A 27685-nucleotide genomic window follows, 5' to 3' on the forward strand; every position below is an offset into this window, starting at 1 on the left:
CTTGTGTTGCCACCTTCAATGATCTGTGGATCTGCACGCCCAGATCTCTCTGCCTTTCTATATTCTTAAGAGTTTTACCATTTATGGTATATTTCCCCTATATGCTAGACCTACCAAAATGCATAACGTCACATTTGTCCGGATTAAACTCTACAACCTAACTATCACTATTACTGAAGCCTATACTTTGCTTCGGATGCCCACTCAGTCAGAGGAACTTTGGCCGTTGCTCGGTTCTGAGGCTGCTGGGTTGAGCTGTTTACAGGATAGCAACTAGGAGCGTCTATCTCGTAGCGTGCATTGACTTGGAACTTACTTGGTCTGGCGTAGCTGCTGGGCTGGTCTCTCTTCGCTGAGAGCCAAGGCCAAAGAAGAAAGATCCTCTCTTGGGGAATACTTTTTATACCTGAAAGGGCTTCGCGTGCTTTTGGGCGGGCCTTGAACTTGGCCTCAATTAATTGGGCCTTTCCCAATCATTCTTATCGATCTTCCTCCAATAGAGGGTGGGTTCCCTGGTTGCTGGGTGTGTCCTAGGTTGGTTTGATTTGTTTGTGTCTCCTCTGTCTGCCTTAACATTGTTTATCTAAATGTTTCCCTTTTGTCCCCGGAGATGGCTCATTGGTATGTAGATGGCTTAGCAGTTTCTGTCCTGTATGAGAGCCAAGGCTCTAATCAACAGACAGACCTTGCACCTGCTTCTTTTTCAGTATTGTCCAATTTTCCCTGCATTCTTTGCAAGTGTCCATTTTGTAATCGGGCCGTGGCCATCCCAGATGGCTACACACCCTCCTTGTGATCCTCAACGCATAAGCGTGAAGGATCACACTGCTGCGTCATCCTCATCCTCTAACCAAACGGGGCACCCATACTTAGGCTCTACACTGTCCTATCCTATGCAACACAATTTTACCTAAACCATTTTAAATACATTCATTATCATAAAAACTCTACGGGTCGCTATGACATTAATGCATGCATTACAGAAAAATAAAAACACTGGAACCTCTAACTATTCTCAATAAACTATCCTTATTCAAACAATCCAAAAATAATCTAAACATCTTAACCTGTACAAAATAGCAGCACACAAATGTCTCTGGCCTGGCAGTCAAACACAGAGGTTTACATCTCTTTATTCCACAGAATATATAAAGAAAAATGGATGTACTTTAATCCATCCCAATGGGTTCGGGGGTCTGGTAAAATCTGAAAATGGGGGACCTAAACCTGTATACCGGGGTGTGAGAGCGATATGCTCTCTTTCGCCATTTTCTAACTAAATGTTTGCACGACACTGCAAAGTATCGCCAGCACTAAGAGTGCTTTGACTACATATGAGAGTGAGTACCAGGTGATAAACTTATCACACCAGGTCTAACTAGCTATCGCGGGACTAGTTATCTTGGGTTTCCGTGTATAGCAGGGGTGGGAATCATACACGGCTTGTGTGGTAGGGGTCAGGGGGGTAGCGTCCGCGCGCAACTGAAGGGATCCCGCTAAGATCCATGTGAACACGAAGGCTGTCTTCATCGTTGTCGGTCTTCTTCTTTGTCTTCCTCCGGGGTTCCGGAGTTCTGTGAACACAAGCATAATTTCTGTTATTATCTTGCTTAAGATCTCGTCTGTTTGTCTGTCTGTCCTTTATTGCCAATTTCCCTTTATAATTGGTCACCGTCTGTGACTCCCTCATTTAAAAAAAAAAAACAAATTTTTGGGACAAGACATCCGAGAAAATTACTGACATACTGCGAACTGTTTCGCAGCCTGTGCGACCCACCATCCTAGTGTTTGAGGATGTAAATAACATATGGAAGCAACAAAACCAAACAAAAGAATTTTGACGGTAACGAGCCAAAATGGGGTGCGTATGGGCTGCGGCGGGTAAGAAATGGGTGGAATCCCCGGGTAGGACGGTGATCAATGCCGTATGTGCTCTACCCGAGCGTATCTGACCAGAAGGAGGCCCTCAGGCAGGGCGGGGACCAATGCCGTTTCTCCACTGCCTGAGCAACCGGCAAGAACGGGTAAGAATGTGATCGTCGTGGGGGCTTCCTCTCGAATCAGGAGAGTAGCTATGAGTCGTGTCTGTCGACAAACTAGTTCCTCTGAACAGTTGTCTGGCGACAAACTTGTACCTTTAACAGGCATTGGGCGTCAAAGGAGTGGTGTCCTGGGGCCGTGAAAACTTTCGAGTTTACGAACAACACTTGACGTTAACACTATTGAACAAACATGCAACAAAAATGGTGCAGGTTCCATCAGAAAGGACACCGTATCTCTCCAGCGGTTCCTTTTTTTTTCATCCTTTGGACACTTCACTGCTTAATAGCAAACAGGGTCGCAAAGGGATTTGTTTGGTGGGAGTCAGACTCTAAGTCATCATCTTCTCCCGGCTGCCAAACGCTTGACTGTAGTAACCGTGCTAAAGCTGCTTGGGGCGAATTGGGGTCCATCTCATCATTCCGGCTGAGCCAGAACGAATTGTCTCGGTGCCAGAACTGTGTGTCGAGGTTGGACCTACTATGTTTCAATTGTAATCGTCGGGCGGTGGGTCTGGGTCAGGGGCTTTGATATCTGTAATCTCGAAGGGGTCAGTGGGATCATGCTCTGATTCGCTGGGAGTGGGGCCTGGTGCAGGGGTATAGTCGTAACGTGGTGTGCTGTGGTTATCGTCATCGTGATCGCTATCACTGTCGCTGTCGTTTGAGGGAAGGGAGAGGCGGAGTCGTGCCTCTGGGGGTGGAGTTGAAGTCTTGTCTGAAGGCGGGCTGGACTGGGTGGGGAGGGTAGGAAAACGTCATCTGAGGCGGGGCGTGCTCATCTGCTGCTGCGAGCAAGATGTGTGTGTCGTTATTCTGCGAGCCATAAGCCTTGAGCTGGTTTATGTGAAACGATGTCGACTTACCATTGGGATATGTAATTTTGTATACCAAGGGGCTGACCTTGTCTGAAATGGAATACGGTCCGGAACATTTTGGGGAAAGGAATGAACTGGGGTTGTATCGGCAAAGCATGACTTGTTGCCCTACTGTAAACTGAGTGGCGTGTACTGTTTTGTCGAAACAAACCTTGCTCTGTTTCTTCCTGGTTCCAAGTCTCACAGCTGCTGCGAGCTGGGCTGCCTTTATGTTCTGGAGCAGTTGTTGAACCGTATTTTCATGCGTGAGGGCTATGACTGCAGGGCTGGCCAAATCCAGTCCTAATAAATACTCTGTGCCTTTCGTGGGGCGTCCGGTCATGAGGGTGTGGGGGGTGTATCCTGTGGACGTGGATACCGTGTTTCTTATAAACATTAAAGCAAATGAGAGAACTGAATCCCAGGTGCTGTTATTCTGCTGAACCATTTTCCTGAGGGTGGCTTTTAATGTCCTATTCATCCTCTCTACAATACCACTCGACCTGGGGGAGGGGGGGGGGGGGTATGCAATGTGGACGTTTTTCATTACAGGTCCTGGAAATGGGAGCCTTGATCGGACTCTATACTGCGTGGGAGTCCCCATCTTGTAAAGATGTGGTGTGTTAATATTTTAGCCGTTGTCATGGCCGTATTAGTTCACTTTAGGAAAAGCTTCCACCCATTTTGTGAGACCACCAACACATACTTGTAACCATTTCTGCACGAGGGTAGGGGTCCTATATAATCTATCTGGAGATTTGTCCAGGGTCCATTAATGGGGCAGGTTTGGCTAAGTTGAGCCTTTTTAGCATATCTGTCTGGATTGTTCTGTGCACAGATTAAACAATTCTCTACGTAGTGTGTGACATTGGTTTTAAATCAGGCCACCAGCAAAGCGGTCTGAGGTGGGCGAGGGTGGGTTCAATTCCTTGGTGTCCATGATTGTCATGGAACTGACAAATGATCTGGTTCCTGTCCTGGCTGGGCACTATATAAATGCCTTCCTTTAAAATCACACTGTCGTGTGTGGTGATTGCGTTTTTAAACTTGTCGTACGGGGCTGGGAAGGTTCCCTTTAAAACTTCCGTGAGTTTCTCGTCCTCTTTCTGGGCCTTCGCTAAATCCTGAATGTTGGTCTGTGAGACCTGAACTGCGTGTACTGGGGTGCTTTTGGGGGGGGTTCAAAAATAACCATGCCTGGAGCCTGCCTTTGCCAGGGCGTCTGCTTTAACGTTACCAGCGGGGGAAGAACGGTGATGACTGCGAACCTTAATTATTCCGTATTTTCTATCCTTCGCTGTCTCTAAGATATGGCGGAGTAATGGGGCTGAGGGTAGGGGTTTACCGTCCGCGGAAACAAATCCTCTTGTTTCTCACAGGGGTAGGAATTCCGTCAAACTATTACATACATACAAGCTGTCTGAATAGATGTCTGCTGGGGTCGGGAACGAGTCGGGGTGGTCTACAATATAAGCGATTGCTGCCAGTTCTGCTGCCTGCAAGCCTAAGTGTCTTGGCAACTTTAATGCAATCTCATCTAGGGCGCGTCCCTGCGTGTCCACGTAAATACCGCAACCGGTAATTCTCTTTCCATTTAACACTGGAGGAACCATCCACATAAATCTTCAGGGGTGCGCACGTGTCTGTGGGCTGGGGTCTCTGGGGTGTACTACCTGTTTTTCTGGGAGGTGTTTTAGGAATCAATGGGCCTGTGTTCTGTTTCGTGGTGATGATCTCACACTCATGAGGGCTGCCTGCATACTGCAAATTATCGGCAAGGAAGGTGTGGGTCTTGGTTCGTTTTACTGTGATGTCCCGTCCCTGTAAAAGAAGGGTCCAACGGGCTGCGCAAATTTGGCTGACTGCCATCCTTAAGTCGGCCGTCTAACAGTAGCTGTGTTGGGATTAATTCTGTGAGGATGGTGATGGGGTTGAGTCCTGTAATGTAGGCGAAGTATTGTACTGCCCAAAAAAACGAGAGCAGGTGCCTTTCACAGGCAAAACAAATCCTTGATCTACGGGGTCTAACACGCGTGAGGCGTATCTTACGGGGCGTAATTGGTCATGACGTTCCTGGAGGAGCACGGCCGAAAGGGTTCGGTCGGTGCTTGCAACTTCGATTGCATATGGGGAAAGTGGATCTGCGACCTGTAGTGCGGGGGCTGTGCTGAGTGCTCTTTTTAAAGCGTCCACGGCATCTGTATGCTGTGGAAGCCATTCCCAAGGTGCCTGCTTCTTGAGAAGTTCAGAAAAGGGGCGCTGCTTTAGTGGCGAAACTGTCAATATGGTTTCGGCAGTAGCGAACCAGTCCTAGAAATGACCGGAGGGCTGAGACATTATGGGGAAGGGGCAATTTGACGATCGAGTCAATTCTCTTTTGCTCGATCTCGCGTTTACCATGAGTGATCACTGTTCCCAAGTAAATCACTTTTTCTTTCAAAATCTGGGCCTTCTTCGGGTTGACTTTACAACCAATTTCTTTTAGGAGTGCTAGGAGTTCGGCGAGAAGCGAAATGTGCTCTCCCTTTCTGTCTGTCTGTAGTAACAAGTCGTCTACATACTGGACCAGACAATCAGGGCGGGAAAATTTTGTGAATCCATTTGCCAGCTGTCGGTGGAAAATGGAGAGGGAGTTGTGGAAGGCACGTCCACGTGTATTGTTGCCCTTGGAATGTAAAGGCGAATTTGTAATGGCACGCTTTAGCCAATGGAATGGACCAAAAGCCGTTACTAATGTCCAAAACCGAAAAACATTTTGACTGGAGTCCCTGTTTGAGCATGTTCTCGGGACTTGTGGCTACGGTGGGGGCTGCTGCTGGGGTTACTTTGTTCAGTTCCCGGTAATCAATGGTCAGTCGCCATGATCCATCCGATTTCCTGACGGGCCAAATTGGTGCGTTGTTTGTGGAGGCTACTGATCTAAGTATGCCTTGATCCAACAAACTCTCTATTACTGTGGAGATTTCTCCCTCTGCTTCCTGGGGAAATCCGTACTGCTTCTGGGGTTTAGGGTCAGGACGTGTAATGTTCACAAAGCCAGCCAATTTGCCACAGTCGTGCTCGTGCTGTGCAAATACTGCTTTATGTTCCTGCAGGACTGCCCTAACCTGTTTGTCTGCACTAATGGTTCGAGGGTTGAACCAAAAGTCTCCTACTGAGCTAATCCTGTTTACGTACTCTCCTACTGTGAACGTGGCGGGGGCTCGTGCTGCCTTTGCCATTTTCGAAACACACTTGTTAACTGGGTCAAAAGAAAGGTTATCGGAGCTCATGAAATCGATCCCAAGGATATGTTCTGCTGTCTGGGTAGATCAACCAAAACTACGGGGTGCTTAGGTTGTGATGTTCCCTATTTGTATTGCTACAGGGGCTGTGATGTGTCCCTGGTGTAAATGGCCTGTAAAACCGCTGAGTGTGATGGTGTCTGTTGTGGGCCACGTGTCTCGCTGAAACATCATGGAGGAATTGAGTGTGGTGCGGGACCCTCTTGTGTCCCAAAGAAATTCTACGGGTTGTCCCCGAACTTTGCCTGCCACTACAGGTCTACCGGACTTGTCCCAAAGGGTGTCGCAGACCCAAGTTGGGGAGCCCGAAGACCGTCAGTCGGTGCCGTTCATGTCTGCATTCTCTGAACGGGCGCTAACGCTATGAATCGGCTTTACCCTATTCCAGTTTAAGGTGCCTATATATTGGTTTCTCTGCTGCTTTTGGGTTGCACACTCGTGCAAAGTGTCCTAGCTGTCCACAATTGTAACATTCCTGAGCTTTGGGCTGGGGTGGGCTGTTCCTGCCCTCATTTACCCATGCGGGGTTCTGGTGCGCTTTAACTGGGTTCATCTCTGCCTGCTCTTCATCGGGTGTTACAAATGCGGTTTTGCCTGCAATTGATTGCTCCCAAGTGCGGGACAATCTCTTCAAACCCCAGTTTTTATTGTGGGCCTCATCTGAGGGGTCATAATTTGCGCAAGCTTTTCGTCCTGCTTCTGTGGCGTGGGAGACTAGAATTCAGGTCCATTTGGCCATATTATCTGGGGACTAATGGGTGCGGGCTATCTCTCCAAAAACTGCGGTGAAGTGTACCCACAAGCGTCCAGCAAACGCTGTGGGATGCTCTGCCTTCTTTTGCCTACACTTATTTAAGCCTTCTGCAGGGTCTCTTCTGTTAAAGCCGATCACACCAAGGATCGCCGTGTGCATCTCTTGGAGTGTGCCTCCTCCTACATTCTGTGGGTCGGAAAGGGCTGCCATGAGTGAAGGGTCGAGGCTTAAAACTGTGAGCTTCACTTGCTCCTTTTCGTCCAGGCCGTACATGGTAGCCTGCTGTTTGACTTTCGCGAAAAATTGGTGGGGGTTTGAAGTGGGGAGGAAGTGTGTAATTTTTCCACACGCGTCCCGTAATTGGGTCACGGTTAACGGGATTGTGTAAAGGAAATCTGCTTCTCCTTCTCCTGCCGCCCTGCGGTGTGTGGTTACAGGGTTCATGGGGGGGTGTTCTGCCTGTTCGGTTGGGGGTTGGGGCGCTTTCCTTTTCTGGGTTTTTCCTGCGTACATGTCCCATGTACGTATCTATGGGCAGTCTCGTTCAATTCCTGCCAGTCGGGGCCGTTTTCTTGATCTAATTGAGGTCCGAATGTACTTTGAAATCCATTTTGCATGGACAGCAGAGATTGCAATCCTGCAATTTGCTTCCGGCACTTTGCATGGTCTACTGAGCACTGCCTTTGTTCCGTCGTGGAAGTATGGAGTGCTCGTAGGGCTGCTTTTAAATCATTGCACTGTTTCTGCAATTTCTCCACTTGCTGTTCTGTCTCTTGTCTTACCAAGACCGCACGTTGCGTGTCCTGGTAGGCCTTATCGTATTGCGTCTGAAAACTGTTCAAATGCGCGAGACAAGACTGATGTGCCCTCTTGGCATCATCCACCTTTCTGTCCCTTGCTGCTAACTGCTCTTTTAAATCTCGATTCTCCTTCTCTACCTCACTTGTGTCTACTTCACTGGTTCTGTCTCTCTCCTCTATCTCTCTACGGAGCGTCCTAACGACCTCCTCTGTGCCTCGAAATTGTGCCAAACAGGACACGATTGCCATCGGCTTGCGAGCTTTCCCTAAGCTCTTGTGAATCTCTGACAGGTTCTCCCACCAAGTATGTCCTATACTCCCGGGTCCTGTTTCCTCATTATCACAGAATTCACTCCAAAGGGGCCATCCTTTCCCTTTGAGATATTTCCTGATCTCATCTTCCCAAACGGGACACTGTCCTACTCTACTGGTCGCTGTGACTTCAAATTCCTGGGAATTCATAAGGCGTTCCATTGCCTTCATTGCCATTTTCTCTATCTAGGTTCTCTACTGAGTTTGGAACGGGGGTGATAAAGTGGTGATGTAAACACGGGTACGGCTTACGCTAATTTCCAGCCTACAAAACTCCTGACAGTTTTACACAACAAAATCTCTCAAGTTTACCTTATATCCCTGTTAGTACGCATGCATTAACACACTTCCGAATCTCAGAGTCAGTACTGTTCTTACGCTTGTGGATTTTCTGTTTCCAATTAGATTCTCAATTCAAATTTTGGGTTCTCTCAGAGTGGTTTGGCCATTTCTAAGTCGAGTCCTGTCAGATGTCGCCAGTAAATGTTGCTAACTTTTGGTTGGTTCTTAATTTGGCTCTATTTAATCATGTTTGCTCAAGAGTCGCCAGGTATCTTTCGACACCGCCACAAGGTTCAGAACCGAATACTGATCAAAGACTCGATACACCAGTTAGTAAGTTCAAAAGCAATGCTCATTTATTTACACACAGTCAAATCTACTCATGCATAAAACTCTACAACCGAAACTATCACTATTACTAAAGCTTCAGGTGCCCACTCAGTCAGAGGAACAATGGCCATTGCTTGGTTCTGAGGCTGCTGGGTTGAGCTGTTTACATGATAGCAACTAGGAGCGTCTATCTCGTAGCGTGCGTTGACTTGGAACTTACTTGGTCTGGCGTAGCTGCTAGGCTGGTCTCTCTTCGCTGAGAGCCAAGGCCAAAGAAGAAAGATTCTCTCTTGGGGAACACTTTTTATACCTGAAGGGGCTTTGCGTGCTTTTGGGTGGGCCTTGAACTTGGCCTCAATTAATTGGGCCTTTCCCAATCATTCTTCTCGATCTTCCTCCAATAGAGGGGTGGGTTTCACTGGTTGCTGGGCGTGTCCTAGGTGGCCGTTGGTTTGCTTTGTTTGAGTCTCCTCTGGCGCCGGGGTGTCTGCCTTAACATTGTTTATCTAAATGTTTCCCTTTTGTCCTCGGAGCTGGCTCATTAGTATGTAGATGGCTCAGCTGTTTCTGTCCTGTCTGAGAGCCAAGGCTCTAATCAGCAGACAGACCTTGCACCTGCTTGTTTTTCAGTATTGTCCAATTTTCCCTGCATTCTTTGCAAGTGTCCATTTTGTAATCGGGCCGTGGCCATCCCAGATGGCTACAGTACCTCACCCATTTCCTCTGGCTACACATAGGTTCCCCCCACTGTCCTTAAGTGGTCCAATCCTTTCCCTAGCCACCGTCTTGCTTTTGACAAATGAAAAAAAAGCTTTGGGATTCACCTTAATCCTACTTGCCAAGGACTTTTCATGACCCCCTCCAAATCGTTTATGTACACTGGTGGTGTTCATCCGTACGCTCACCATTGGAGCGCTGAACAGAAATCTCACCCATGAGGTGAACCCTGGTTCAAACCCAAACCTCCATGAAATGAAATGAAAATCGCTTATTGTCACAAGTAGGCTTCAAATGAAGTTAGTGTGAAAAGCCCCTAGTCGCTGGTACCCCCATTCTACTTGATCAAAGGCTTTCTCGGGGACCAGGGCAACGATCAATTCTGGTGTCCTCTCCCTTGGGTCCTTATCATGTTCAGCAGGCGCCTGATCGCCATTAGCTGTCTGCTCTTGACAAACCCTGTCTGGTCTCCGACAATGACTTCTGGCAAGCGGCTCTCCAGTTGCCTCGCCAGAGCTTTCGCCAGACCTTTATCGTCCATGTTCAGGAGTGAAATGGATCTATGCTACTTGCACTCCATCGGATCTTTGTCTTTTTTGGGGATCAGTGAGATTGTGGCCTGTGCCAGAATGGGCGTCAGGGCCCCCCTCACGCCGTTGAACATGTTCCGCAGGTGCGGGGACAGTGTTGCCGCACATTTCTTCTCTAATTCCACTGGGAACCCATCCGATCCCGGTGCCTTTGCTGACTGCATGGAATTAGGGCGGCACAGTAACACAGTGGTTAGCACTGTTGCTTCACAGCTCCAGGGTCCCAGGTTTGATTCCCGGCTTTGGTCACTGTCTGTTCCAAGTCTGCACGTTCTCCCTGTGTCTGTGTGGGTTTCCTCTGGGTGCTCCGGTTTCCTCCCACAGGAAAGATTAGGTAGATTGGCCATGATAAATTGCCCTTAGTGGGGTTGCTGGGTTACGGGGATAGGGTGGAGGTGTGGGCTTGGGTAGGGTCGATGCAGATTCGATGGGCCAAATGGCCTTCTGCACTGTAAATTCCATGATCTCTTCCAGCCCTAGCAGTGTTTCCAATCCCTGTCTCATGTCCTCCTCCACAACTGGTATGTCCAGTTCCTCGAGGAACCGTTTAATCTTCGAATATCCCTCGGGGCTCGGTGTACGGTCGGCAGTCAAAGTTTGCAACGGCCCCATTAATTTCATTTCGGGCTGGGACCATCCTACTGTTCCTGTTCCTATGGAATACAATGTGGAAAAGTGTGAGGTTATGCACTTTGGAAGGAGAAATGGAGGCATAGACTGTTTTCTAAATGGGAAGATGCTTAGGAAATCAGAAGCACAAAGGGACTTGTGAGTCCTTGTTCACGATTCTCTTAAGGTTAACGTGCAGGTTCAGTCGGCAGTTAGGAAGGCAAATGCAATGTTAACATTCATGTCGAGAGGGCTGGAATACAGGAGCAGGGATGTACTTCTGAGGCTATATAAGGCTCTGGTCAGACCCCATTTGGAGTATTGTGACCAGTTTTGGGCCCTATATCTAAGGAAGGATGTGCTGGCCTTGGAAAGGGTCCAGAGGAGGTTCACAAGAATGATCCCTGGAATGAAGAGCTTGTCGTATGAGGAACGGTTGAGGACTCTGGGTCTGTACACGTTGAAGTTTAGAAGGATGAGGGGGGATCTTATTGTAACTTACAGGATACTGCGATGCCTGGATAGAGTGGACATGGAGAGAATGTTTCCACTTGTAGGAAAAACTAGAAGCAGCGGACACAATCTCAAAATAAAGGGACGATCCTTTAAAACAGAGATGAGGAGGAATTTCTTCAGCCAGAGGGTGGTGAATCTCTGGAACTCTTTGCCGCAGAAGGCTGTGGAGGCCAAATCACTGAGTGTCTTTGAGACAGAGATAGATAGGTTTTTGATCAATAAGGGGATCAGGGGTTATGGGGTGAAAGGAGGAGAATGGGGATGAGAAAAATATCAGCCATGAATAAATGACGGAGCAGACTTGATGGGCCGAGTGGCCTAATTCTGCTCCTATGTCTTATGGCCCTTTACCTGTGCTATCTCTCTTGAGGCAGCCTGTTCCCTTAGCTGGTGTGCCAGCAGTTGGCGCTGTGCCCCCCCGATCCACCCGCCGCAAGTCCACCCAATGCGGCGTGCGTTCCGAGACCACGATTGCCGAATATCCCGAGTCCATCACTTCCGCCAGTAACAACTTACCCAGTCAATCCGCGAGTAGACCTTATGCACATGGGAGAAATATGAAAACTCCTTTGCCTTTGGAATCCCAACCCGCCACGGGTCCACGCCACCCATGTGCTCCATAAACCCCTTTCAGCTCCTTCGCCACCGCCGACACTCTCCTCAAACTCAAGGGGTCCACCCCTAGATCAGTGACCGTGTTTCAAGTCCATCTCTCCCCCCCCCCCCCCGCCAAAATAATCAGTCGGTGCAAGTCCAGGTCTGCGATCTTCCCCAATACTCGCCTCATGAACTCCACATCATCCCAATTTGGGGCATAAACATTTACCAGGACTACTGGCATCCCCTCCATCTTCCCACTTGCCATCACAGCTCCCTGCCCTTTCCACGCAATCCACCGGGCCCCCCCCCAACTGATCCAGACATCATCTTTCTCTTCTTTCTTCCCCCCCCCCCCCCAAACTAACTTAACTGTCCTGGAAGAAGTCAAAATAGGGTTTCCATCTTCGGGCAAACCTTTCCGGGGGGATGGGGAGGGGGGCATGGTAGGGAGGACGGGTTGTTTATTTATTTAGTTATTATGGGATCTCCTGTTCTCTTTTTGATCTTGGGTTTTTGCACTTGATGTTTATTTATAAATGCCTTAATAAAAATATTTATTAAAAAATGTAACATGGAGGGTGGTCCAAGATTACTATCGCGGAGTATTCCACCCACACTACCACTGGAAGCACCGGTTTTACCACAATGAAGCAGGCTATACGTGAATAGGCTATACGTGCGAACCCCTCTCTTGGGTAGTTGAATCTCCATGGGTCTGTTTCTTCTCTCTCTCTCTCTCTCTCTCTCTCTCTTCTCCCCCCCCCCCCCCCCCCCCCCGGTTCCGTAGTGTCAACCTTGGTCGGTTCTCGGCTGCCATGGGGGTCTCCTTGTTCAGAGGTCGAGGTTTCCCTCTCCCTGCTCTTAACTGTCTTTGCGGCCTGATTGCTGGCTCGTTGGCATTCTGGTTGATACAGCAATAGATGGTGGGGTTACTTTGGGGAACCTCTTCTTGGTGCCAGTTTGGCAGGGTTGAAACGCCTAATCTGAAGTTCACAGGCGACAGCCAATTTGCATGTGACCGCTCAGCTCATGGCTGCCACCAAAAGTCCCTCTGCCCCCCCCACTCCCCCTCCTTACCCTTCATTCCCACCTGGTTCGTTACCCCCCCTCCCTTCTGCCAGGTCCTTCCCGCCTTTTGGGAGCTGCACATAACATTTAAATTCTTCCAGCAACACACAAACCTGTCATTTGTGAGCTTGTTGACCCAGTGGAGGATTACCTCATTCAAATTTGTTGGTACCATTGAACCATAGAATCTCTACAGTGCAGAATGAGATTATTCTGCCCATCGAGTCTGTACCAACCCTCCTAGGCCCACTCCCCTACCCGCCCCTCCCTATCCCCGTAACCCCACCTAACCATTGAATACTGAGGGGACAATTTAGCATGGCCAATCCACCTAACCCGCACATCTTTGGACTGTGTATATAATGTTCCGAAGAAGATTTACATTGGCTCGAATTTTAAACATTCTTTCTCTCTCCACAGATGCTGCCCAACCTGCTAAGATTTTTCGGCACGTTCTGTTTTTATTTCAAAGATTGTGTACATCTTTTCTGTACCTGTTCGCACTGCTTAAAGTTTTTGAAGATTACTTTCTCCCAAGTACACAAAGCCGTCATGAAAAACTTCAAAATCCAAAACAAATTTAACGAGATACATAAATACAAGGAAGAGATTATCAAATCCGCAGTTTTCAGTTTGGATGCCTTAAACTATAGGCTATTTTTTGGCAGCAGTGCTTTATAGTTTGATATTTTTCCTCAAACTAAATGATACAGTTAATATTTTAATGTTTTCAATTTTTAGTTTGCCACTGTCTATAAGGCAAAAGACAAGAACACAGACCACATTGTTGCAATAAAAAAGGTAAGCACAGCTTTCATCAGGATTTTTTTCTCACCGTTCCTACTAATCTCATGACTTTGTACATAACTATGTTGAATTCCATTTTCCACCTCTCTGACCATTATCTTCCCAGGCTCTTTTTGGATTTTCATATATTGGCTAGTATTATTAATTACTGAACCCAGTTTGGTATTGTTTTTTCCCCCTGAAGTAATTTTATAAAATGACTAAGTAATAGCAGCCCAGTGCTGACTGCTTTGGCCCTCTTGGCAACTGGTTTCCTGTCTGGAACCTCCTCATGCATGTCTCAGCCTTTGCTTTCTACCTTAGAACATAGAACATACAGTGCAGAAGGAGGCCATTTGGCCCATCGAGTCTGCAGCGACCCACTTAAGCCCTCACTCCCACCCTATCCCCGTAACCCAATAATCCCTCCTAATTTTTTTGGTCACTGAGGGCAATTTATCATGGCCAATCCACATAACCTGCACGTCTTTGGACTGTGGGAGGAAAACGGAGCACCCGGAGGTAACCCACGCAGACACGGGGAGAACGTGCAGACTCCGCACAGACAGTGACCCAGCGGGGAATCGAACCTGGGACCCTGGCGCTGTGAAGCCACAGTGCTATCCATTTGTGCTACCGTGCTGCCCATTAGCAGTGTGACCTGGTACTTTACCATCTCTCTCATGAATCAGTCCATCTGCTTCTAGAACATTGTCAAATGCCTTCTTGGAATCTGTCGGCCTCACTCACCAGATCTGCAGCCACCTCCAAGTAAGCCAACTTCAATGGGATGAGAATGGATCTGACCCAGATACATTATGTCTTAAGTCCTGAAAAAAAAGATCATCAATGTTTTATGGTTTCAAGTTCCGACGCATGATACTGCTTTTCAGCCTCGTATGGCAACTGCTCGGCCCAAGACCGTAAGAAACTTCAGAGTCGTGAACACAGCCCAGTCCACCACACGAACCTGCCTCGCATCCACTGACTCCATCTACACCTCCTGCTGTCTGGGGAAAGCGGGCAGCATAATCAAAGACCCCTTCCACCCGACCTACTCACTCTTCCAACCTTTCCCATCGGGCAGGAGATACAAAAGTCTGAGAACACGCATGAACAGACTCAAAAACAGCTTCTTCCCCACTGTTACCAGACTCCTAAACGACCCTCTTATGGACTGACCTGATTAACACTACACCCCTGTATGCTTCATCCAATGCTGGTGTTATCTAGTTACATTGTGTATCTTGTGTTGCCTTATTCTGTATTTTCTTTTATTTCCTTTTCTTTTCATGTACTTAATGATCTGCTGAGCTGCTCGCAGAAAAATACTTTTCACTGTCCCTTGGTACACGTGACAATAAACAAATCCAATCCAATCCAGCCTGCCTTTCATTCCGAACACGTGTTCCTTATAGATTTTTTCCCACTGTTATCAGCTGCACATATGCTCCAAGAGGAATTTTAGCGTACTGTCCCCTTAAAGATTGGTTTGTCTGGGAGCACTGCCTAGAGCAGGGGTGGCAAAACTATTCAGCCTGAGGGCCACAGCTGTGGATTGTACGGAAGGCCATATACCTCCTGATACATTTTAAAAGAAATGTTACCACGTGTGCTTGTAATCTGTTACACATCTGTTAGGGAACACATTCCTAATTTCTCAAAACACAAAATGCGATGCACTTTCTTTTACATTCAGCATTCTTCCTCTAACAATGTACATGTTTGGTGCACCTCTGACAGGAACAGAAGATGCACACAAACATCCGAATTAGGAGCCGGAGTAGGCCACTCGGCCCATCAAGCCGGCTCTGCCATTTAAGAGCATGACTGATCTGACTGTAACCTCAATCCCACATTCCTGCCTACCTCTGATAACCTTTCACCCCCCCCACTTGATAATCAAGAACCTGTCTTAAAAATTATTCAAGTACTCTGCTTCCACCACTGAGGAAGGGTTCCAAAGACTCGTGGCCCTCTAAGAGAAAGAATTTCTCCTCATCTCTGTCACAAATGAGCAACTCCTTATTTTTATTTTTAAAGTGACTCCTAGTTCTAGACTCTAATACAAGAGGAAACATCCTCTCCACCTCCACCCTTTCAAGACCTTTCAGGACCTTGTATGTTTCATGAGACATAGGAGCAGAATTAGGCCACTCAGCCCATCGAGTCTGCTCCTCCATTCAATTATGGATGATATTCCCAATCATGCCCAATCTCCCGCCTTCTCCCATAACCCTTGATCCCCTTATTAATCAAGAACCTATCAATCTCTGTCTTAAAGACACTCAGTGATTTGGCCTCCACAGCCTACTGCATTAAAGAGTTCCACAGATTCACCACCCTCTGGCTGAAGAAATTGCTCCTCATTTCTGTTTTAGAGGATCATTCCTTTAATCTGAGATTGTGACTTCTGCTTCTAGTTTCCCCCACAAGTGGAAACATCTCTGCACGTCCACTCTATCCAAGCCTCGCAGAGGTACAGGATACCTACTATTGTATGTGTCGGACCCGCTGGAGAGCATGGAGAGGATCATGCGCCTTTTCGAGACGTTTGGGGCGTTCTCAGGATATAAGTTGGGAAAAGTAGGAAAAATCGAAGTGTTGGGTCTGCGAGTCAATTTAGGCGGCATGCCATTTAAGGTGGCCAGAGACAAGTGTAGATATCTGAGGATTCACGTGTGACAGATCTTCCAGGTGGATCTTCACTTCTCCGGCATGCGCCGACCTCCGTATTGGTGACCTGTGCCCTTGGTCACCCCGTCACCTCCAGGGCCCGTTCCTCAAAGGTGGTGAGGATTTGTATGTCCAGCACGCCTCTGCCAGTCTTGGCCCTCTCCTGGCGATTGTGGGAGAGCTTCTCCTGCGGAGACACAGCGAGGGCATCATTAGCCGCAAGCGTGGTTCACAGTAGTGGAGGGGGGTGTGAAGGAAGAGTTGGGAGGAGGGAGTGAAGGTAGAGTTGGGGCCGCATGGAGGGTTGTGGAGGTTGGCTCATGGGGTGGGGGGGGGGGGGGGGGGGGGGGGGCACGGCCTTGGTGTCAACTCACCAGTGCTGCCTGGTGTGGGTGGTTGACCTCGCGACATGGAGGCCAGTCCACCTGGTCATAATCCCCGAGCTCACGTCCGCCGCCACTTCGTCCCAGGCAGCACTGGCTGCCCTGTGGCTCACCCTCCAGGACCCTCAGGGGAACAGGTCATCCCTCCTGGCCTCCACCGCATCAAGGAGCCTCCCCAGGTCTGCATCCCCAAATCGTGGGGCCAATCGTCTCTGCGCCATGGCAGCGAGCTGAGTGGGGCTGGCTGTGCAGATGCTGCTCGACCTTGTTAGCGGGGGGCAGGTGAGCAGGTCCCGTCAAATTGGTTGACGAGCCTTCATTTGCGGCGAGTGGTGCCTCTTTAAGTGGACCAATTAATGTTGAATAGCGTTCCTGGCCTCGGCGGTTTGAGCGTCGGAAAGCTCGCAGCAGTTCCCACTCTCTACCGCACTCGGAAATCTTTCTGGAGAATCGTGCCCTTACTATCTGCCTTTATATTTCCAGCTATCTTTCTCTCGTACTCTAATTTTTCCATCCTTATTTTTTTTTCCATTCTTTGCTATTGTTTATAGTCTGTCCAAAATTCTGACCTGCCACCATGTTTGTACAGTTATTTGCTTTTTCTTTAAATTTGTCATTGTCTTTAACTTTTTCAGTTGATCCACTGATGGTGAGTCCTCCCCTTTTTCCTCTCATTGAAATGTTATGAGGTTATCAATTAATCCTATCTCATTGCACAATACCAGGTCTCATATAGCCTGCTCTCTTGCTAACTCCAGAACATGCTGTTTGACAAAACTATTCTGAAACATTTTTTAAAGTCCTCATCGATGCTACAGTTTCCCATCTGATCTTTTCCACAACTATCCCCCTTGATGATCGGTGTACTTTTCTGACAAGCTCCTATTATCTCTTCCTTTACACTCTGCCTTATCATATAGTTATAATTGGGGACCTGCACACCACAAATGACATCTTTTTCATTTCTCATCTCAATCCAAATTGCTTCTACATCCTGTTTTCATGAACTTAGGTCATCCGCCTCTAATATACTAATACAATCAATAATTAATACAACCACCCCTCGATCTTTTCCTAGCTTCTTGTCCTTCCCAAATGTATGCACCATTCAATGTTCAGCCGAAACAAAATTTGATGCTCTGATATAATTCAGTATTAGAAATTATGGGTGTTTAAAAGCTATTTGCTGAAATGGGTATCTAATCATTTGCATTTTTGAAAGTATTGGCAATTATTTGATACTGTAATGCTGCAGTATTTCTAAATAGAGCTCCAAGAGAATCTGCAGAAACGAAAGCTGCTTTGCCTTCCCATTGAAGCTGTAACCCAGAGTACATGATCACAGCTGCTTTGCTAATATAGGGCAGGCCATAATTGGAAGCAGTGAGAGGTTTGTGGGATTGGGTTGGGGCTGCAGCACAAGGTGTACACCCAGTGACTGAAAACAAGAATTAGCCTCTCCTCCATCTCACTTAGGACCTTTGATGGGTAGGCAACACTTGTGCACAGCCTGGATAATAGTCTTTTATTGTCACAAGTATGAAGTTACTGTGAAAAGCCCCTAGTCGCCACATTCCGGCGCCTATTCGGGTAAGCCGGTACGGGAATTGAACCCACGCTGCTGGCCTTGTTCTGCATTGCAAACCAGCCCATTGTAAGCTCATATCTCCTTATTGTCAGAATGCACCCTCACCATTTTCTCTGAGAGTACCTGCCCCAATTCACGGACCTTTTATCATCTCTTCCAACAACATTTGATTCCTGATTAAATGCATTATGAGAATGTTGTCCTCTGAGGGGCTCGGCATTCCAAATTTCTCAACAGCCATTCAATTGTTAATGGACAAAAAGTATCCTAAAATCAGTTTCCGAGAGGAACTGGAAAGCCTTTTCCTGAGTTTCAGAGCTGGAGATAGAAAGATTGCACTTGCCAGAGAAGATCTCAATCTCTAAACTGTGAAGATTTACTGTGATTCTGAATGAAGACATAAGCCCAGGGGGTTGGGCTCTTACACTGCTGGAGAAACACCCAACTCTGGCCTCTGATCATTGGCTAAGATAGCTGAAATTAATTCCTGTGCCTGTAGCTATTGGACCCCCATGAATTGGTCACAGGCCTCTAGCAGAATATAAAGCTTCCTTGAACCTGATGTAACCTGCAGGCTGTAGCTATCCCACACCTGATCTCGAGCCCAGCTAACAACAGTTCACTGGGCTAACATATATATATATATATATTTTAAAATATTGGAGCACCCAATTCTTTTTTTCAATTAAGGGGCAATTTAGCATGGCCAATCTACCTACCCTGCACAGCTTTGGCTTGTGGGGATGAGACCCACGCAGACACAGGGAGAATGTGCAAACTCTACGTGGACTGTGACCTGGGGCTGGGATCGAGCATGGGTCCTTGGTGCCTTGAGGCAGTAGTGCTAACCACTGCCCCACCGTGCCGCTCCTGGGCTAAAATATTTAGTCTGTTTAAGTTCTGTACTTGCCTTTTTTTGCAGATTAAGGTGGGTCACAGATCAGAAGCGAAAGATGGTAAGTAGTGGAGTATCTTAATTGATTAAAAATTCAAAGTGCTCTTAGAATGCGCAGTGACTTTATCCAAATAGTTAAAAATAGATTTTTATTGAATTCAGATTTCACCATCTGCAATGGTGGGATTTGAACACAGGTCCCTAGATCTTTCCCTGGATTACTGGGCCAGTGACAATGCCACTACGCTACGGCCTCCCAGCATAACAGCATAAATATGCTAGCATCATATCAAAGCTCCAAAACCTAGGACTTGGCTCCTCACTCTGCAACTGGATCCTCGACATTCTGACCCACAGACCACAATCAGTAAGAATAAACAACAACACCTCTTCCACAATAGTCCTCAATACTGTCCGCAAGACTGTGTACTTAGCCCCCCCTACTATACTCCCTGCACACACATGACAGCGTGACAACATTTGGTTCCAACTCCCATCTACAAGTTTGCTGACGATTCAACCATAGTGGACCGGATCTCGAATAACGATGAGTCAGAATACAGGAGGGAGATAAGAGAACCTAGTGGAGTAGTGCAATCTGTCCCTCAATGCCAAAACTAAAAAGCTGGTCATTGACTTCAGGAAACAAAGTACTGTACACATCCCTGTAAGCATCAACGGGGCTGAGGTGGAGATGGTTAGCAGCTTCAAATTCCTAGGGGTTCCCACATCGATGCTGCCACCAAAAACGCACAACAGCACTTATTCTTTCTCAGGAAACTAAGGAAATTCGGCATATCCACATTAACCCGTACCAAATTTTACAGATGCACTATAGAAAGCATCCTATCTGGCTGCATCACAGTCTGGTATGGCAACTACTTGGCCCAAGATCTCAAGAAACGTCAGCAAGTCGTGAACACAGCCCAGTCATCACACGAACCTGCCTCCCATCCATTGACTCCATCTACACCTCCCGCTGCCTGGGAAAGCGGGCAGCATAATCACAGACCCTCCCACCCGGCTTACCCACTCTTCCAACGTCTTCAATCCGGCAGGAGATACAAAAGTCTGAGAACACAAACAGACTCAAAAACATTTTTTTCCCCGCTGTTACCAGACTCCTAAACAACCCTCTTATGGACTGACCTGATTAACACTACACCCCTGTATGCATCACCCGATGCCGGTGTTATGTAGTTACATTGTATACCTTGTGTTGCCCTGTTATGTATTTTCTTTTCATGTACTTAATGATCTGTTGAGTTCGCAAAAAAATACTTTTCACTGTACCTCGGTACACGTGACAAACAAATCCAAATTAAAGCAAATTATTGTGGATGTTGGAACCTGAAATAAAAACATTTTCTGTTTTTGCAGCATAAAGCTGCTGCCAGACCTGAGTTTTCCAGCATTTTCTGTCTTATTAAAGTAAGTTTGTTACCATGTTTTGGGAAGACAATGATTGAAAACCACTAGGGATACTTTCTACCTCAGGTCACTGATTTAAAAGTCAATCTCACCTTCATTTTCAGTAGTATTGTAGTCTCCTAACCTCTGCCTTAAAGACAGAAAACTGCCATGGTTTACTAATTAGCCAGAAAAACAAATGTTAATGAATGTGGTTAATGATTGGATGGAATTTAAGCGAGTTAACGAAATTTAGTATGTAACCGTGGTTATATCTTGGTGCATCACAATTCATTTTCTTAACCAGTAATGTTTTGTTGTTGCAGGCATTAATAGAACAGCTCTTCGAGAAATCAAGCTGCTACAGGAACTCAGCCACCCAAATATTATAGGAGTAAGCATGACAGAACAATTTCAAAATTATTTTGTATAAATTTCAAACTGATGGGTGATAAATTGATCTAAAATTGGATTGAACTGTTAATGGTTAAAACGACAGTGAAAGATTTCAAACAAATTATTGAGAACGGTGCAAAGTCAATACGTAGGTTTAAAGGCAATACTCCACTTGTGCAGTTAACCAACTGTGGTCAATAAATGAGGTAAAAAAACACCATTAAGCTAAAAGAAAAGGTTCTCACAAATGCAAAAGCAAGTGTAAATCCAAACAAACAAAGGAATCGAAGAAAGGGGATTGAAACATTTCCAGAGAAATATTAAAGCTACAACAAAAGTGAATATTATTTGTATTAAAGAGAAGGAACATGGTAAAGGGGAATTACACCAATCGTAGGAATCCATGTCTAGGATTTTATGACCCCCTCCCACTTAACGGGATATTACGGTCCCGCCAAAGTAAATGGCAATTTAGAAATTACCCACTTCATCCACTGTGTAGAGACGCACCATGGCAGTACCACACAATCGTGCCCTGTGTCTCTAAGAACTATTCTGCTTTTTAAAAAATTGGAAGGACATTGAATTATTTGGAAACTCTTGAGATTTTTCGGAAACGTTACACGTTTACTTTGACCTGTGAGCAAGCTGCTTTTTTTTTCAAGAAATCATATGACCTCAGCTAAATGACCAGCAAGGCATCTGGGGAGTTGATTTGTTTTGTTGACGTGAGATAAAATATAAACGCTAATGTTGTCAGGCTCTGTCGATTGCTTGCTCTCTCTCGCTGCTTCTCTCTCTCTCTCTCTGCTCCCACCCAGTCCAGAGTGATGCTCAACTTCAGCCAGAAAATTCTCACTTCACTATAACCCACCTGTGGTTTGAAAACCTGCGAAGCTATGACAAGTGAGAGTTAACAAAGACAGTGTTTCACCAAAGATACATTAGAAAGGACTTTGAGACAATTACTGTGATTAGCACTTCATCTTTGCATGCAGGACACCAGATCATCGATGTCAAGACCTTTTCGATCTTCATTTTTCTTAAAGTGATTCCCTTATTCCAACTTCTGCAGAGACCTTATTTGTCTTGTCCTTTATTGTGTATGTGTGTGTGCATGTATTTGTGTGTGGATTTTGAAAGGGATAACTTGTTGCAGAGAGGGGAGTGATATTTGCAGGGGAGAGCTGGAAGGTAAGCTGAGTTTTTGATTTTTAACTTACTTTTTCGGAGCAGGAAACTGGAAGCCTGCCGTGGGGAGACCTGGGAAGGTTTGCATTTTCTTTAAAAAGGCACTTACCTCCGAGGTTTCGGCCTCATTCTTCCAGCGGAGCGGGCAGAGAGGGGAGTGAATTTTGGAGGGGAGAACTGGAGGGAAGCTGAGTTTTTGATTTTTAACTTACTTTTTCGGAGCAGGAAACCGGAAGTCGGGTACTACACGTATAGTGTCTCCCACCCTCCCTCCTCCTCTAACCTAAAAACAAAGACTGTGCTGTGAGCAGGTAAGCTATTTACTTTTTTTTCCTCTTTTTTACTGGGACACTAAGTAGAGGTGATGGTAGCTAGGGCAGTGGAATGTTCCTCCTGCAGAATGTTCGAGGTAAGGGAGACCACCGGTGTCCTTGCTGACTTCACCTGCGGGAAGTGCAGCCATCTCCAGCTCCTCAGACCGTGTTAGGGAGCTGGAGCTGGATGAACTGAGGACCATTCGGGAAACTGAGGGGGTGATAGATAGAAGCTACAGGGACATAGTTACACTTGAGAACAAAGGTAGCTGGGTAACAGCTAGAGGTGGGAAGAGGAGGAAGCAATCAGTGCAGGGATCCCCTGTGGTTGTTCCTCTCAACAATAAGTATACCGCTTTGGATACTGTTGGGGGGATTACCTAACAAGGGTACATAAGAACTAAGAGCAGCAGTCGGCCATCTGGCCCCTCGAGCCTGCTCCACCATTCAATGAGATCATGGCTGATCTTTTGTGGACTCAGCTCCACTTTCCGGCCCGAACACCATAACCCTTAATCCTTTTATTCTTCAAAAAACTATCTATCTTTATCTTAAAAACATTTAATGAAGGAGCCTCTACTGCTTCACTGGGCAAGGAATTCCATAGATTCACAACCCTTTGGGTGAAGAAATTCCTCCTAAACTCAGTCCTAAATCTGCTTCCCCTTATTTTGAGGCAATGCCCCCTAGTTCTGCTTTCACCCCCCAGTGGAAACAACCTGCCCGCATCTATCCTATCTACTCCCTTCTTAATCTTATATGTTTCTATAAGATCCCCCCTCATCCTTCTAAATTCCAACGAGTACAGTCCCAGTCTACTCAACCTCTCCTCGTAATCCAACCCCTTCAGCTCTGGGATTAACCTAGTAAATCTCTTTTGCACACCCTCCAGTGCCAGTACGTCCTTTCTCAAGTAAGGAGACCAAAACTGAACACAATACTCCAGGTGTGGCCTCACTAACACCTTATACAATAGCAGCATAACCTCTTTAGTCTTAAACTCCATCCCTCTAGCAATGAAGGACAAAATTCCATTTGCCTTCTTAATCACCTGTAAACCAACTTTCTGCGACTCATGCACGAGCACACCCAGGTCTCTCTGCACAGCAGCATGTTTTAATATTTTATCATTTAAATAATCCTTTTGCTGTTATTCCTACCAAAATGGATAATCTCACATTTGTCAACATTGTATTCCATCTGCCAGACCCTAGCCCATTCACTTAGCCTATCCAAATCCCTCTGCAGACTTCCAGTATCCTCTGCACTTTTTGCTTTACCACTTATCTTAGTGTCATCTGCAAACTTGGACACCTTGCCCTTGGTCCCCAACTCCAAATTGTGAACAGTTGTGGGCCCAACACTGATCCCTGAGGGACACCACTAGCTACTGATTGCCAACCAGAGAAACACCCATTAATCCCCACTCTTTGCTTTCTATCAATTAACCAATCCTCTATCCATGCTACTACTTTCCCCTTAATGCCATGCATCTTTATTTTATGCAGCAACCTTTTGTGTGGCACCTTGTCAAAGGCTTTCTGGAAATCCAGATATACCACATCCATTGGCTCCCCGTTATCTACCGCACTGTTAATGTCCTCAAAAAATTCCACTAAATTAGTTAGGCACGACCTGCCCTTTATGAACCCATGCTGCGTCTGCCCAATGGGACAATTTCCATCCAGATGCCTCGCTATTTCTTCTTTGATGATAGATTCCAGAAGACCAGAGGGTTTCAACAGCTAGACAGGAAATGGATTATGAGTTGGTCCATAAATCCAAACCCTTTTCCAAGAAAAAGAAGGGACAGCTGGGAATGCATGGATCTCCCCCTCCGACTGGAAAGGAGGTGCTGAGGGTGGAGGCGACATTCAAAGGCCTAAGAGTTTCCTTGTAACAAGGTAGGACACCTTTGTGCACTGCTGGACACTGCATGTAAAATCCATGAGACCTATTGGGGTTCACAGAGTGATTCAGAAAAAAGAGCCCTGATTGAAAATGCAAGAGATAAAGTTGTCACATGAACTATCGCTGTGAACCCGAGGGTGAACACTGCTGAAAATTTAAAGGAGGTGACTGGGTACATGAGGGTTATAAAGATTTTTTGTTTGAGATGAAAAGTAATCCCTTATTCCTCAAATGAGACAGCTAAACGTATAATTATATTAAGAGATACAGGGAATGGCGCTATTGGCAGGGGGTAGGAAGGCAGAATATTCTGCGATTGTCATCTCAGACCATGCTCCACATTGGTTGGATGTGGGCACGGAGAAGGGGCCTGCACGAGGCCTGCCAGGGTTGTTGGCGGACCCGAAACTTTGCACCAAAATGGGACGGGTGATTGAGGACTCTGGTGGGTTTAATAGGAATGGAGAGGTGTCACAGTAAGTAGTGTGGGAAGCATTGAAAGCAGTAGTCCGGCGTAAGGTTATCTCATTTAATGCTCAGGTGGACAGGGAGGCAAGAGAGGAGCGGCAGCAGTTGGTAGAGAGTGACATGGTAGCACAGTGGTTAGCACTGTTGCTTCACAGCACCAGGGACCCGGATCTTTGGGTGAGGAGGAAGGAACTGCAGGCGAGGTTTGACCTTCTGTCCATGGGAAAGGCAATTGGGCAATTAAGGTGGGCAAAGGGGGTTGTACATGAGGATGGGATAAGGCCAGGCGCTTGTTTGCTGGTCAGTTGCGCCAGCAAGAGAGATTGTTCGGGTCCACGGCAGGACAGGGGAGTTGGTGCTCGTGCCGGAGCAGGCGAATAAGATGTTTGAAGTGTTTTATAGAATCTATACAAGTAGGAGCCTCCGGAGGTTGAGTCAGACATGAGGGAGTTTCTTAGGTGGTTGGAGTGTCCTGAGGTGGGGGAGGAGGAGAGTGCAGGGTTGGAGGAGCCTTTGGGGTTGGAGGAAGTGTGGGCGGCGATCGAGAAAATGCAGACGGGTAAGGCACCAGGACCGGATTGCTTCCCAGTGAAGTTTTATAAGATGTTTCCAGATAATTTGGTGCCGCTGCTGGTGGAGATGTTTGAGGATATGGTAGTGAAGGGGATACTGCCGGGGACAATGGGACAGGCATCCATTTCTCTGGTGCTGACAAAGGATAAGGACCCAGTAGAGTTTTGGCTGGACAGGCCAATATCATGATTGAATGTGGATGCCAAGATTCTGACAACGGTGTTGACTCTTCGGTTGAAGGGGTGCCTCCCGAAGATGATTGAGAAAGAGCAGACGGGGTTTGTGAAGGGCAGACAGCTGTCGTCTAATGTGCGGCGTCAGTTGAATGTGGTGCTTTCTCCGGCAGAAGGGAAGGAGGTGGTGGCGGCGCTGGATACAGAGGAGGTGTTTGATCGTGTGGAGTAATAATAATCATAGCATATTGTCAGAAGTAGGCTTCAATGAAGTTACTCTGGAAAAAACCCTAGTCGCCACATTCCGGCGCCTGTTCGGGGAGGCCGGTACGGGAATTGAACCTGCGCTGCTGGACTTGGTTTGCATACAAGCCAGCTGTTTAGCCCACTGTGCTAAACCAGTCCCTAGTGGAGGTATTTGCAGTGTTGGAGAGGTTTGGGATTAGGCATAAGTTTGTGACTTGGGTGAAACTGTTGTATAAGGACCCAAATGGCAAGTGTGCGTACAAACAAGATGAATTCGGGGTACTTTCCTTTGCACAGGGGAACGAGGCAGGTGTGCCCTATGTCCCCCCACTTCTGTTTGCGCTGGCAATAGAGCCCTTGGCCATTGCATTGAGGTGCTCAGATAAATGGAGGGGGATAGGGATAGTGAGGGGGGGCGGTGGAGAATAGAGTTTCCCTGTATGCTGATGATCTGCTGTTGTATATCTCCAATTCAGGCTTTCAGTGGAGGTGTAATACGACCGCTTAGGAGACTTGGGGTGTTTTCAGGCTACAAGTTACATTTTGAGGGGAAAATTAGTGTTCTGTGATCTCTTTCCTGGGGGTAGGAGTTGGGGTTTGGGGGTGGGGGGGCCATTTTGGATGAAGGTTCAAGGAGTGTCTCCCGAAGGTGATTGGGGGCTTGCCATTTCGAGTGGCAACAGCTTTCGGTATCTGGGAGTGCAGGTGGCTTGGGATTGGCCTCGGCTCCGTAAATTGATCTTCACAAGATGTTGAGCAAGGTTAAGACGGATTTGCTGAGGTGGGATAGCCTTTTGCCGCGTTTTTTATTCTTGTTTCACTGCCTGCCAGTCTTTTTTGCCAAAAACATTTTCACGTGGGTGGAGAAGCTGATTTTGTCCTTTGTGTGGGTCGGTAAGTTAGCAAGGATTAGGAGGACTGTGCTCCAGAGAGGGCGACAGTTGGGGGGCTTGGCCCATCCAAACGTGTTATTCTATTACTGGGCAACGAACACTGAGAAGGTGTGGGGCTGGAGGAGAGAGATGAAGGCTTTGTGGGTGAAGATGGAGGCAGGTTTTTGTAAGGGGACAGGGTGCGGGTTTTGGCAATGGCGCCGCTACCGCTTGCCCAGGGGAGTCTGGTGATAGTGGCCACGCTGAAAATATGGAGGCAGTTTCGACAGCACTTTAAGTTGGGGGCAGGGTTGAAGTTGATGCTGATTTGGGGGAACCACTGGTTTGAACGTGGGAGGATGGATGTGAGGTTTCTGGGATGGAGGAGCGAGGGGTGGTGGAAATAAAGGATCTGTTCCTAGAAGAATGGTTTACGAGTCTGGAGGAGTTGGGGTCAAGGTTTGGGGTGCCACGAGGGAAGAGTTTCCGGTACATGCAGGTGTGCTATTTTGTGAAGATGGTCTTTCTGACCTATCCGGTAGCACTGCCCTCTTCGTTGCTGGAGGGTGTGTTGTCGGTGATGGGGTTGGAGGGGAGAGTTTCGGTGATTTATGGAAGGACTTTGGAGGAGAATAGGGCATCTCTGGATAAGGCCAAGTTTGAATAGGAGCTGGGGATGGCACTGGAGGAGGGACTTTGGTGTGAGGTACTCCAATAAAAGGGCAATTTAGTGTGGCCAATCCACCTACCCTGCACATCTTTTTGGATTGTGGGGTGAGACACACGCAGACACAGGGAGAATGTGAAAACACCACACAGACAGCGACCCGGGATCGAACCTGGGTCCTAGGTAAGGCACTGCGCCACTGTCACCCGTGCTGATGCATTTTCAATAATGTAATTTTGTTAGAATTGTCTCGAAATTAAGAAGATCAGAGAAAGCTGTACAGGTTTTGTAAGGAGTGAATAAGAGTGCATATTTGAATTTTTTAATATGTTGTATATATTTTTCCTGTACATTTCGTAATGGAGCACGTTTGGAAAG

The 27685-nt window shown here is 47.1% G+C and overlaps 1 protein-coding gene and 1 long non-coding RNA gene across 9 annotated transcripts in view; one reads left to right on the plus strand and one right to left on the minus strand.

Moving 5' to 3' along the window:
• Window positions 1–27685, plus strand: part of cdk7 (cyclin-dependent kinase 7) — a 154317-nt gene that overhangs the window by 73955 nt on the left and 52677 nt on the right. For 7 of the 8 annotated variants that reach the window (XM_072515970.1, XM_072515974.1, XM_072515971.1 and 4 more), the window contains 3 exons: window positions 13500–13559; window positions 19114–19147; window positions 20823–20890. In XM_072515970.1, coding sequence (XP_072372071.1) covers window positions 13500–13559; window positions 19114–19147; window positions 20823–20890 — 162 coding nt within the window. Of the gene's footprint in view, window positions 1–13499; window positions 13560–19113; window positions 19148–20822; window positions 20891–22319; window positions 22395–27685 lie in introns of those variants that run through there. The other variant, XM_072515977.1, reaches the window with a different exon arrangement.
• Window positions 977–20642, minus strand: LOC140429230 (uncharacterized). Its single transcript, XR_011949016.1, has 3 exons — window positions 20610–20642; window positions 14295–14374; window positions 977–1574 (listed from the first exon to the last, which is right to left on the minus strand). It is a non-coding gene; the product is annotated as an uncharacterized lncRNA (long non-coding RNA).

Source organism: Scyliorhinus torazame, chromosome 9, assembly GCF_047496885.1.
Source record: "Scyliorhinus torazame isolate Kashiwa2021f chromosome 9, sScyTor2.1, whole genome shotgun sequence".
Taxonomy (NCBI): domain Eukaryota; kingdom Metazoa; phylum Chordata; class Chondrichthyes; order Carcharhiniformes; family Scyliorhinidae; genus Scyliorhinus; species Scyliorhinus torazame.